The sequence below is a fragment of the Penicillium vulpinum genome, assembly GCF_028829585.1.
Source record: "Penicillium vulpinum strain IBT 29486 chromosome Unknown utg000002l_segment0_segment0, whole genome shotgun sequence".
In the NCBI taxonomy this organism is placed as follows: domain Eukaryota; kingdom Fungi; phylum Ascomycota; class Eurotiomycetes; order Eurotiales; family Aspergillaceae; genus Penicillium; species Penicillium vulpinum.
Window position 1 is genome coordinate 274252 of NW_026643242.1, and position 12293 is coordinate 286544.

At 47.2% G+C, this 12293-nt stretch overlaps 7 protein-coding genes across 7 annotated transcripts; 3 read left to right on the forward strand and 4 right to left on the reverse strand.

Moving 5' to 3' along the window:
* Nucleotides 1–1753: 1753 nt before the first annotated feature.
* On the forward strand, nucleotides 1754–1975 carry N7479_003177 (uncharacterized protein; the record flags this gene model as incomplete). The annotated part of the gene is made up of 1 exon (XM_057250874.1): nucleotides 1754–1975. The coding sequence occupies one exon, from the start codon at nucleotides 1754–1756 to the stop codon at nucleotides 1973–1975; it is 222 nt and encodes a 73-aa protein (XP_057110199.1).
* Nucleotides 1976–2518: 543 nt separating this feature from the next.
* On the forward strand, nucleotides 2519–3062 carry N7479_003178 (uncharacterized protein; the record flags this gene model as incomplete). Its single annotated transcript, XM_057250875.1, has 2 exons — nucleotides 2519–2797; nucleotides 2853–3062. 2 exons carry the CDS (start codon nucleotides 2519–2521, stop codon nucleotides 3060–3062), a joined length of 489 nt encoding a protein of 162 aa, XP_057110200.1.
* A 716-nt stretch (nucleotides 3063–3778) lies between these two features.
* N7479_003179 (25S rRNA (uracil2634-N3)-methyltransferase) lies at nucleotides 3779–5225 on the forward strand (the record flags this gene model as incomplete). Its single annotated transcript, XM_057250876.1, has 2 exons — nucleotides 3779–4004; nucleotides 4246–5225. The coding sequence occupies 2 exons, from the start codon at nucleotides 3779–3781 to the stop codon at nucleotides 5223–5225; spliced, it is 1206 nt and encodes a 401-aa protein (XP_057110201.1).
* Nucleotides 5226–5315: 90 nt separating this feature from the next.
* On the reverse strand, nucleotides 5316–6706 carry N7479_003180 (FYV10 family protein; the record flags this gene model as incomplete). The annotated part of the gene is made up of 4 exons (XM_057250877.1): nucleotides 5316–5747; nucleotides 5800–5994; nucleotides 6052–6591; nucleotides 6653–6706. The coding sequence occupies 4 exons, from the start codon at nucleotides 6704–6706 to the stop codon at nucleotides 5316–5318; spliced, it is 1221 nt and encodes a 406-aa protein (XP_057110202.1).
* Nucleotides 6707–7249: 543 nt separating this feature from the next.
* cbf5 (pseudouridine synthase CBF5) lies at nucleotides 7250–8908 on the reverse strand (the record flags this gene model as incomplete). Its single annotated transcript, XM_057250878.1, has 5 exons — nucleotides 7250–7546; nucleotides 7600–7826; nucleotides 7887–8518; nucleotides 8586–8742; nucleotides 8800–8908. The coding sequence occupies 5 exons, from the start codon at nucleotides 8906–8908 to the stop codon at nucleotides 7250–7252; spliced, it is 1422 nt and encodes a 473-aa protein (XP_057110203.1).
* A 435-nt stretch (nucleotides 8909–9343) lies between these two features.
* N7479_003182 (uncharacterized protein) lies at nucleotides 9344–9763 on the reverse strand (the record flags this gene model as incomplete). Its single annotated transcript, XM_057250879.1, has 1 exon — nucleotides 9344–9763. One exon carries the CDS (start codon nucleotides 9761–9763, stop codon nucleotides 9344–9346), a length of 420 nt encoding a protein of 139 aa, XP_057110204.1.
* Nucleotides 9764–11028: 1265 nt separating this feature from the next.
* N7479_003183 (uncharacterized protein) lies at nucleotides 11029–12155 on the reverse strand (the record flags this gene model as incomplete). Its single annotated transcript, XM_057250880.1, has 2 exons — nucleotides 11029–11405; nucleotides 11471–12155. The coding sequence occupies 2 exons, from the start codon at nucleotides 12153–12155 to the stop codon at nucleotides 11029–11031; spliced, it is 1062 nt and encodes a 353-aa protein (XP_057110205.1).
* Nucleotides 12156–12293: the final 138 nt, after the last annotated feature.

Consider the following 12293-nt stretch of genomic DNA (forward strand, 5'->3'; position numbering starts at 1 on the left):
CCTATCCCCTCTTCTCGCCTTACATTTATGGAAGAGAAACTGATTCCTTTACGGTTTCTCCTGACCCCCTGCTTTTGGTCTTCGGTATGATTTAGTAATTCTCCCTTTGTTTTGATATGCGGCCTAGCATCTATCTTTGCCTGTCTTGTTCGATGTATATAGCTATGCCGGGATCTGTTGTTTTTTTTCCTAATAGAACGTTTCTTGTGATAACTAATATTACTTATTCTTATGGTTGACTCTTTTATATCTTCTATAATTTATACCTAGATTTAGTGAAGGTTTTTGTTGTTGAGACACTGTTTCCAAATACTAGAGTACTATCCTTTCAGATTTCAAGCAATATCTCAGACACACTGTTCATGAATGTGCTTAGGGAATGATATCGTCATGTTGCTGTCCTGGGTATATTTGGCAGGTTATATGCAAGATCACTCCGAGATATTTTTGGATGTTCGTTTGAGATATATGCAGGGACAGCTTTTCAATGTATCCAAATATAATGCTATGTGTTAGCACAGTGTATAAAGGGTTCTTCCCTATCTCCTCACACTTCCTTAACCCCATCTCTCTCTTCGGCTGTATTCTACTATTAGCTCCCACTTCAAATATATTACCATCTCCAAAAGTCATTAAAAACAGTCCTTTGCTTCTCATTTTCTTTTCTTTGGCTCTATTCTTATTCCGCCATCGCAAAAATGTCAAACCCAGATCCTACAAACTCCAGTTCTCCTATTGTTTATGAGTCGCACCCTTTTCATCTCTTGCCCTCCCGTCATTGCTGAGGAGAGAAACTCCCTCTACATACCAATCTAGTCCAAGAACACCATCGTCCTGATCAATATTTACAAGAATGGTACAATCACGGTCGATGACAAGGTCTTTGTAGTCGACAGTATTTTGCCACCAAAGAAGAGTGTGTGGCTACTGAAAAAACCATATTTCTATGAGGTTAGCTTCGTCCAATCTTTATTTTATCTATTATCGCTAAGATAAAATGCATCATGTGTATACAGCATGGCAATAATACCGGGAGGCTTCAGCTAAAACAGCAATTGATCTACCGGTAGTGACAAATTCGCAATCTTTGAACATGAGATCCTGATGCTTGCAAGCACATTCCCTTCGTACTTGCCCGAGACTTGTGTGTCAGGGTTTTTTAAGGCCAACGGAGCTCGAGGGTATCTTCTCTACTATAACATGGAAATACAGATATGGAGACAGAGAATGGGTTCCCGAGAGGTCTCTGATTTGAAAACTTGAATTACCTCTATACTATATAACCGTTGGTTTACTCTAATCAATCTTAAATTAACATCTTTAACTCTAATAGAACGTGCCTTTAACTAATATGAGTTATTATTCCGGTTCTTTATATTTTTCCAACCTAAACCCAGAAGTTGCTAGGCAGGTCAGGTTTGGAAATTCTGTGTTTCCTTCGATGTTGCCTTGTTTGTTGCTTTGTTGTTTATTAGAGAAACCTACCCAGGTCCAAGATATAAAAAACGTCCTTTCTTGCCTCCCAAACTCATATCTCTTTTCTTCATATCGTCTCTCACTTCAAGTCTCATATACACGCATCCCAAAATGTCCCACAGGAAATCCGATCCTAAAATAGTATGCACATGTAAGTCGTGTGGACTATAGCTCACTGAGCAATTGGAAGTCCACGACTGGTCTATCTTGCACCAGGGATCATGTACCCTTTAGAACTTGCCAGGCAGCTCTGGGGGTGTTATGTTGTTTATTATAAATGGCCATAAGGATTGATGTAACGGATCCAGGGCGATGGAAGACTTTGAGGTTGAAAACAGAAACCAGCCAGCATTTACCACTGGCCCTGTCGTCGCATCAGCATCTTTCGTTACTATGGAACGAAGCATCTGTCGTCAATAAGACACTCGATCAGGACAAGAGCTATAAAATGGAAAGGCAACTCGAGGCGGCAGTAGACGTCGTTACGTCCGACCATTAAGACATGCTAATACCACTCGGAGACACCGCAAAACGTATCAAAAAGCCAGCTTGCACGCCTAGCCGGCATCGAAGGCTATCTCATCGAATGCGCAGACAGAACTACACGCAGCTGAGCCAGCCAAGCTCAACAGTTCACTTTGACCTCACCTCTCACTTTCGTTCATTCCAGCCTCCATCTCCTACTTTTCTCGCCTAGAATGTCATGCATTCCCATTCTCCAAAATGTATAAAAATAGACAATCCAACATCAAGTATCTTGAACCTTCAACCATCTACCAACCGTATCAACATTCTCACCTGTACTTCTTGCAACTCCAAGTTCAAAAACCAAGCCTGGCCTTGCCCACCATCTTCAGTTCTCTATTTCCCACGCCCACAAGCGCAATATCTGCTTCCACGTATTCCATACTCACCCTAGTCTTCTCGCCTACTCCACCACGGCAGGTCACACATGGATCCCCTCGAGTGTAACCACTGTAGTCTCTCATTCAGCTCCCATCCGCTTTTCATACAACACCATAGGTCCACTGCGCACCATACCATGCTCATCTCTCCTTTGAACGGGTTCTTTCGCTATTGGTCCGGCCTTCACTTCAATCCTAGGCTCCCACCGCATGAGTCCTATCGCCAACTGCGTATGGTATATGGCTGGCATGCCCGAAGCCCCAAGTATCGTTTTACCTGGATTGCATACCAGAATGCGCTAGCTGAGGAGCTAACCGTCTTATTTGGCAAGATATGGGATCTTGAGCCCTGGAGAAAGCTTTGTAGTGCCGTCGGGATCAATCCGCCCCCCAATACCTGTGAAGATGGCATTTGGGTTCGTTGTTCTTCACTTGTGCTTGGTTGGTATTGCTAACAATGTGCTCTCACAGGCAACTCGGGGCCTCTTCGTCAATATAATTGACCTCATTCACTGGGCCCGCACTGGCGGATGCAATGGCGATGTTGCAACCTGGAGCACTAAGTCTGATCTTTGGCGTTATTCAATCCAGACTGACAAGATATTTGAACGGGATATGACCGCCAGGGACCGACACAATGTTGTTCTGCAGCATCTAACTCACTGCATGATGCAATGTTAGGATATCCTAGGTTCGTCTCTAGTTGTTCCATGAATCTAGCGCCATATTGGCCATTCTGAATACACCTCCTTAGATTGAACATGGGGTTCTTACATTTTCTCCTCCCACATTTGCCAGATACCTTTCTTTCTTTTTTGGATCTAGGCTCACCATGCATTCATTGATAGGGCTTGGGGGGATTTCCCACCCTGAACAAGACGTGGTTGATGTTTATCCTGAGACTAGCCATGAAAAGCGCAGAGGGTTCTCCTAATGTGCGCAAGGTAGGGGCTGATAATCCCCAGAGCTATGTTGTTGGTGATCTTCCCAGGTCACATCCACCCCGTTCATCCGGTTCTATCCTTTTTACTCGGTATTGCCCATTCATTCTTTTTAGGGTTTTTTTTTGCTTTGCCTGGAGCGTTAATGGAGGCCTAGTTGAGGCATGGACCACGGAATATTCCCCGTGGCAGTCCTACAAAGTGAATAGTTTCTAAGTTAAAAAAAATATTTAAGCCAATATCTCAGGACTTAGAGGGATTTCAAAGAAAAAAGTAACCTAATTAAAGGCACAGAAGATTGAAGTGAAATCGAGAACGTCGTATACTTCGGTTGTTTGATTATCCGGACCGCTTTTCTTCCGCATCATCTTTCGGCCACAGACACACGCGGTGGCTCCTAATTCGTTTCATACAACTATCTTTTATAAGAGAACTCGTTTCTCTTCACTTCCAGTCATGCCTCGCAATAATAAGAAAGCCAAAAGCGCCCCTCCACCACGCGCCCGTGGACCAGGCAAACCATCTGGCCCATCTTCCAACCCTGCCAAGGGACAGCAGCATGGTAATGGGCAAAAGCAGGGTAATGGCAATGCAAATGCGCCTAAGAAAGTTTCTTTACAAGCAAATCAGAGACCTATTGTGCCATTTTTGAGGAAGGATCGAATTCTCTTGATTGGTGAAGGTGAGCTATTCTTACATTTTAGTTGACATCATTGCTCTGCATCCTTCACTCTATACAAGAATTGCGTTGCAATCAAGTTATATGTATATCTTTTCTTGTGGCATCCATGCCTAGAGCTGTGTTTTCACTTCGATATAGGACATTGAAACCAACATGCATTCCTGTATAAAAGAAAATGCAACATGCTTCAACGCCGATTTATCTATTACATCTGGAAGGCATAAATTCTAACAGGCATTAGGTGACTTCTCATTCGGCCGCTCACTGGCAAAGCAATACAAGTGCCGCAAACTATGCGCTACATGCTACGACTCAAAAGAAGAGCTGTACAAAAAGTACCCGCAAGCTCCTCAGAACGTCTCAGAAATTTTGGGCGCATCAGCAAAGCCAGAACCAACAAGCAGCGACAACGAAACTAAGGGAGAAGAGAGCAAATCTGAAGATCAAGATTCAGCCAAGCCCAACCCCAACCCCAATCAGCAAACGCCCAAAGTCGTCTTCTCCGTTGATGCCCGCAAACTAGGCTCTCCAGCGGGCGGCGGCAAGGAAATTCGCACGGGCTTCGTACGCCGCGAGCGCAAGAGACCAGCCTGGTACCAGCAGAGCGAGCCAGCAGGACCACCGTACCAGCCCGGCGGGCCGTGGGATGTAATCTGCTTCAATTTCCCTCACGTGGGCGGGCTCTCTACGGATGTGAACCGACAGGTTCGTTCGAATCAGGAGCTGTTGGTTGCGTTCTTCAAGGCGTGCAAACCGCTTGTTTCGAAGCCGCCGCCGCTTATGGATGCCGAGGATGATGAGTGGGTATATGCGGATGGGGAGGAGAGCGAAGAGGATGACGATGAGGATGAGGAAGTAGCAGAGGGCCAAGAACTGGGGAAAGATGATGATACTACCGGGAAAGGGTTCAGGACTGGGCCTGGTCAGATTCTTGTGACTCTGTTCGAGGGGGAGCCTTATACGCTTTGGAATATCAAGGATTTGGCGAGGCATGCGGGACTGGTTGTTGTGACTAGTTTCAAGTTTCCTTGGACTTCTTATGAGGGGTATTCGCATGCAAGAACGGCAGGACATATTGAAGGGAAGGATGGGGAACGCGCAGGATGGAGGGGAGAAGATCGGGAGGCTCGGATGTATGTCTTTGAAGTGAAGCAGAAGGAGCCGGCCAAGAAGGGAGGGAAGAAGAGGAGCAGAGATGATGATTCCAGTGATAGCGAGTAGGGGTAAAATGCATCTATGTATCATGTTTAAAAAATAACTGTATAAATTCAGTTGCAACTCATTCCATCCTTGGTAGATGCCTGCCCAAGTTCACATAATGTACACTTTCTTCATCTCATCCTCATGGTAAACCTCTCCTGTAGTTGGGTCTTTGACGTCGCCTGAATCTACCGATCCCATCTTCCGGCTAATATCTATCAGCCTTTGCTTTCCGTAGACCCGGCCGTTAGGTAAAACTATCGGGTCACTTTCCACGTAACTCTTGGAGTGGTGGGCGTATGGCATTTTGCGTGCAAGCTCATTCAGTTCAGTTGAGCAGATTGGACACACAGATGTTGACGTTGACTGTGAATTTGAGCTGGACGATGTATATGCTGAATGGCACAGAGGTGTTTTAAGAGCTGAAAGTCCTGCAGAAAGTGCAATATGTAATAATGGTTGTGACGGCAATGAAAGCAACTCATGGTGAGTCTGAATGAAAAGGTTCGAGAGAGTTCTCCAGCGGTCGAGCGCAAAGAGAGACTATACCGTATCAGTAAAAACACCACTAATCAAATTTGAATGTTTGTCTTACTTTGTAAGGCTCGGCTCTTGTGTCCTGCGTGAAAACCAGTAATCCCGCAGCGCGCATGATCTCCGAATTCTGGGATTGATGGTTCGGTATGAGGTATTTCTTAGCATGGATTATAGCCTCAATCTTCTTAGACTTGTCTTGTGTCCTGACCATTTCGATATATTGCTGCAACCGGAGTTCAAACTCCAGATTATGCTTCATAAGTATTAAGTTAGCCGGAATTCAAAATATCATAAGTTAGGTCCAACTAACCTGGCTCTTCTTCAGTGCAGCCTTATTCTCTCCGCACCACTGCAATGCCTCTTTGGTTTCCCCGCGCCTCAAGCTCTCTACAACCCGTTGACACTGCGTGAATACACCAAGATCCACGAGATCCTCTATTCCCCTATCCTGGGCCAGTTGCTTTGCACTTTCTGAGTAACCTGAGCGCAGCATATGATCAACAAGTAAACGGTCCAGCCGTACCCTTGACCACTGGTCGTACTTAACATCGGCTAGGCTCGGGATCTTGTGTAGGGCCTCTAAGTGCTGAATGCGTTTGCGAGATTGGTTGTGAATCTTCTTTTCCTCCTCCTGCAAGCTTTCCATTTTCCTTTTGAGACCTTGCATTCTGGATATCATTGCATCAAGTGCGGCGAGGGTCTGGTCGGGTGTTTGAGTATTGGAGAGTGAGGCGGCGGCGGTCTCTTTGAGTGCGGGGATAACATATTCTTTCTCTCGCTCGACGGCCCGTTGTACAGTTTTAAAATTCCTGCGGGCCAGTTCATGTGGCAGTCGAAGGAGTGGTTGGTCCTATATAAGCAGCTTGATTAGGTCCCGCTTTACCATGATGGATATGCGGAGTAATAATTACCAGGATAATGTGACTCTCTGGGTTGAGCTTGGTGGATGTCAGCTCCGCTGCCATAGTGATGATGCTCAAGACTCTTTGATCTCCGATCCAAGTCCGAAGGAAGGATTACAGTCTAGACATGAAGTTGAGGGGAAGGAAATGCGGAGGGAATGGCCGGTCACGAGATCCACATCGAGGACATACATTGACCGCCTCCATTTGCGGTTATATCACACGACTATTTAGTTCAGACTACTAGAGAGGTTGATTAAAAAGGGGGCAAGCATCAAACAAGCTACTAAGAAGGAGGGCCAAAAAGGCCACTGCACAAACGTCAGTATAAAGTGGGATATCACGTAGTCAAGTTGCCAAAGTCGATTCGTTTCAAGTGCATACATATATTCCAGCCAATAGGTATTATGGACAAAGCAAGCAAGTGTTACATCTATATAACTCACTTGCCGACGTTACTCAGATTTAAACGAATGGTAAATTCAACAGATAGGCAGCCTTCAATATGAAACTCTGGAATAGAACAAATTTCCCTTTTGACCCAAGACTCCGGAAATAGCAAAATATGGTACAGGAAAGAAACCTGACGGTCTTCCTGGAGTGCATCTAGTCGCTGTCATCGCTATCATCCTGCTGCTTGGACTTCCGGCGCTCTTTCTTCTCCTTCTTCTCCTTCTTCTTCTTCTTGCGCTCGGCCTTCTCCTCGGCTGTCTCGCCATCGCGCTTGCGCTTCTTGTCCTCGACCTCCTCCTTCACGGGCTCGGGGGAGTCCGCCTTGGGAGCCTCAGGCTCGGTCTTAGTCTCGGTGGGCGCAACAGCGGAGGTACCGGAGATAGGAAGGTTGAAGTCCTTGTATTCGTTCTTCCACTGAGCGGGAGTGGCATCGTTGGTGCGGCCGAATTTCTGATATCGAAGTCAGTACATTGTATGAAAGCAAAGGCAATTTAGCAACTTACATCGAGAGTTCCAGCGGTCTTCATCTTCTTCTTCTCAAGGGCAGTAGGTCCCAATCCCCAGCGGCGGGGGTAGAGGTCACGCTCCATGATGCAACGCTTGACCTTGGCAACAACGCCGTGGTCGCAGGTGGTAAGCTCGACAGTGGACATCTGAGCAATACCAATGGCAATAGCCTCACCCTTGGTGGTCATGAGAACAACCTCCTCGTGGCACTCAATACCGGCCTCTGAAAAAAAATTAGTAAACGGCCAAAAAGAAAACTCAGGGGGGAAAGAGTTTCACATACCGTAGCGGAGAAGACCAGGAATCATGAGCTTGGCACCGTAGCAGACGGCGTTGACAGCGCTGTCCTTAACGACAATACGCTTGTAACCGGTGAGCAGAGACTCCAGAGGGCTGATGACCTTGCGGAGGTAGGACTCGTCGCGGTTGTTGTCGTAGACCCACTGGGCGTCCATAACATCATGCAGAGTGACCATACCCTTACCCTCACCCATGGCTCCAGAGCGAACACGGCGAAGTTCCTGCATGTGGGCACCGACACCGAGGAGAAGACCCAGGTGGACACAGAGGGTACGGATGTAGGTACCGGCCTCACAGCTGACCCAGAAGACACCGAGGTGGCGCTCATTGTCGAACTCGTAGTTCTTGCTCTCGTGGATGGTACGGATACGGAGCTGACGCTTGACGGCAGAGATGAGAGGGGGACGCTGGAAGAGCGCACCGGTCAAGGTCTCCAGAGCGCGGACGAACTGGGCCTCGCCACCGGGGATCTTGTCGTGGAGACGGATCACGCAGACATACTCCTTACCGGCACCCTGCTGAGACTTGACTAGGCGAGTGGCACGGTCAATGCAGACGATCAAACAACCGGTGACCTTGGGATCAAGGGTACCACTGTGACCAGTCTTCTCGGATCTAAGGATGGTAAGGTGGTTAGTAAGGTTGTAAAACAATTGAGGGAACCTGATGGAGTTTGATTTACCTAAGGATCCGCTTCATCCAAGCCACGACTTCATGACTGGAAGGGTTGGAGGGCTTGTCAAGGTTGATGACACCGGAGCTGATATATGACTTCAAGTCACGGCTCAAAGGGGAGGAGCCAGCAGGGATAGGGGTGAAGTGACCGGTCCGAACGAGCACTACAAAAAAAAGTCAATGTTGGCTGGTCAAGCGTGGAGTTTTAAGGACAAGCGTACGCTTCTCATAGTTCTTAAGCAGAAGCGGCCAATCCGATGTATCAACGGAAGGAACGGACGCTTCAGGCTTGATGGCGTAGTCCATCTCCGAGGTCTTGACGACTGCCATTTTGTTGGTTGTCGTTGAAGGATGCGCGGTGAAAACCCCGAAAATTTGTCGAAGGAAATTTTGCGAGTGCGGCAGCTCCAGTACCAAAAGCGGTTTAGCGCCTGGAGAAGGCCACACGTGACTTGGAGTTCTCGACTTTTTTACGCCTCCGATTCTAAGGAGTTCCAATTTTTGAGATGTTTGGCTAATATAGATTATTTGAGAAAATATACTCATTAATCTACTCTGTAGTCAAATACGCTCAAAAATTTCGAACTACTGGCATTCCACAAAATCTGTAATTGTGGACAAATACATGCCCAAAAACCGTGTTAATTATCACTATCTATGACAAGTCCATATAAGCACTACAATGAACGTCCAAACGTCTGCCAGAAGCAAAGTCTTATCTCCATGCACTCCGAAAACGTGCGTCAAGCATGCATGGCTCTTGATCTAACCAAGTCTTCGGCCAGTGCCTCTGCCGTTCCAAGAATTAGCAGAGGTCCAGCTGCTCCAGGATGATCCCGATGCTGATGCTGACGAGGGTTGCTCAGCTGGCCTTGGTGCACGGCTCGCAGTTCCATATCCTCGGTATCCGCTGTTGGGGTCATGGTTGGTGAAGTATCTCTCCACAAATCTTGGGACGGTGAGGAAATTTCTTCCACCTCCGAAAGTTGGGTAGATTCGTGTGAGGAAGTCATAAGTATGAGCAGCAACGATTCCCGTGATATCTACCAGTGCGGGGAACCATCCATTCGTCACCATGGTGAGGAGAAGCATTGCATATGGCAGGAATACCGTTGGGATGTCGACGACCCAGAATCTTGTCTTCGTTCCTCGGTTCGTTTGAGAGTATGTGTAGACGAAAGCCATGATCAAAGCTGTTTCAAGTCAGTGTTGGCCTGAGAATTCGATCGAATATGATAAGCTTACGTGACAGAAAGAAATACGCTCCCAGACATCCACCTGCAGTGAGCTTGGGAAAGTTAGCAAAGTTAAAAGATGTGTTGGACTACCAGGATAGCGAGTAAAATAGGATGTGGATGGTATTGCAAAAAAATAGATGTTGTATATAGAAATGTAGGGCACCTCCGATACCGACGCGAAATGAAATCACGCCAGTGAGCTCGAAAGAAATCCCACCATGCCCACACCTGCACAACACCTGAATTTTGCGAATTATGATGGTGTTGCACAGATGCAGGGGTGCTCTCCCTCGCCTTCAGGAACCGAATTCAGCTAGATTTCGAAGCTGGGCGGGCAGTTATAGCGAGGGATTGGATATGAACGCGAACGCATAAGAAAAAAGAATGAAAAAAGAACAGACTCTACTGAGTCACTTACCATCACGCCGAAAGCTACAAATAGGAGATAAATGAAGAACTCTCCAGGATCCATGGTCCTCTCCGCAGCGCTGCCATAGTGGTACACTATAGGTACATTAGCACTCTGATCAGGCCAGGCCAATGTGATACCGAGGCATCATACTGAAATAAAGATCCATAATGAAACTGTAGCTTTTTCCGGTTAGTAGAAATGGGGTGATCAGTCGGTAGATCTGTGGGCGCCATGAGAATATCAAACTCGGCATGAATGGCGCCCAGTAGAAGCTCACTAAGCCGCTATGCATCAAAGCGGATTGAACTAGAGTCAAGGCTGTGAGGGTCCTGCATGACAAGTTAGTGATGAGAGCTTGGGATCGGCGAATAGGACCTGCATACCTAATGACCGGGGGAGCCGTCCAGAAGACATCCATCTTGAGAAAGAAGAAGATGCTATATGGTTAATTGATCGCGACTTAGATCATTACAGCCGCTCACAAAATAGCCAAATTACTGTGTGGTTGAAGAAAGACAGAGAAGGACAGGTGGAAAGAAAAAGGTGTGCAAAGCTCGCTTCGGGGGAATTTCTCCGAGGTCCGTTGCTTACGTACTATATGGCCCACTCCACCCAACTAGTTACCTAGTTAGGCTGATGGATTGGACATAGATTGTTCTATTTGTTTCGACACTTCTAGCTACATAGTAGGTTTCTATTGTTATTATGATTTGTTAAGAATAATTTCCCAGTGAGATATTATTCAACCCCTCCCAAGTAAATGTAAAAATGTATAGGGAATGGGTATAATTTGGTATATATTATTCCGACCTCGTCCGTGCAGTACCCCGAACAGCCAATCCTCCATCTGGACCTTCAATCCACACATCCCAAGCTCCAGTATCATTCTTAGGCTTGCCACAAATCACCAGCTTCTTTTCAACGAAAAGGGGAGCTAGGTTCTTATATTCAATGTCACTGATGCGGAGATTCAATCTACTCAGCTGTTGCTGAAGCACACTTAGCAGAAGCGTGAGCGTCAACGGACCATGCACCAAAAGATTCGGGTATCCCTCCTCGTTCTGAGTATAGCCCTTGTCAAGGTGGATGGAATGCGCATTGAAAGTCAGCGCCGAGAATCGGAACAACAGCGCTTTAGTAGGCACGAGGGCATGGCGGAACGTCGCGTCGGAGGGGGCTTCATTGCGCCAGAATAATTAGCAAATTTGTCATTATGTTCAATGGTTGCAGGTATATGCTCACGTTTCACAGTCCTGCTGGGCTTTCCAAATTGCGCTTTATCGGCCTCTATTTGGGCACTGGTTTTCAGGCGCATGAAAATGAGGTCCCGGTTTTCAATGACCGACGATTCTCCCGCGTCAGCTTCGTTCTCTTTCCATATCCGGTCCCAGGTCTGGTCGGCCGTTTCTTGTTCAGGAACATTGCCAATGCGTCGCTCGATAGTCACAATCACTTTCTCGTCCCCCTCGCGGCCCTTGACTGTCACGTTGCGGATGGATTCTATACAGACTGCGCGACTGCCATCCAGAGGCGGACTGCGCACGGGGAATCTTAAATTTCCGCCTGCCCACAGGCGCCGATTAAATGGTTCGCCCGGTGTGTGTAACGTATCTGTGCAGTCTGGGAGTAGTTGAGACAAGGTCACCTGTGGCGGGAAGTAGATCAAGTGGTGACCGACCGGGAGCGGGGACGGGTTCTGTAATGACGGCAGAGTAGCATAGTCGGAGTTGTTCTGGGACTGTGGAAGAAGATCACGGAGTGTGAGGTTCAGGAGATGCGAAGGTTGGGGGTGTAGATAGTCGTAAGTCAACGGAAGCTTCCTTGTAGTCAGTTCATGATGCAAGCGCTCGCGGAGCGAGGAGTATGTGCGACATGTATGATGCCCGCATCGCAACGAGATCAGGGGTCGGAGTGGATTTGTCTTCATGGGCAAAGACACTGGCCGTATTGGACAATTATCAACTCATAAGTTCACTTGACGCAATCCATGGATAGACTGGTCCCGAGTTTGATTTGTTTGTCTATTGTTCACTTCCTATCTCGGACTGCACGATTTAGCCCACAC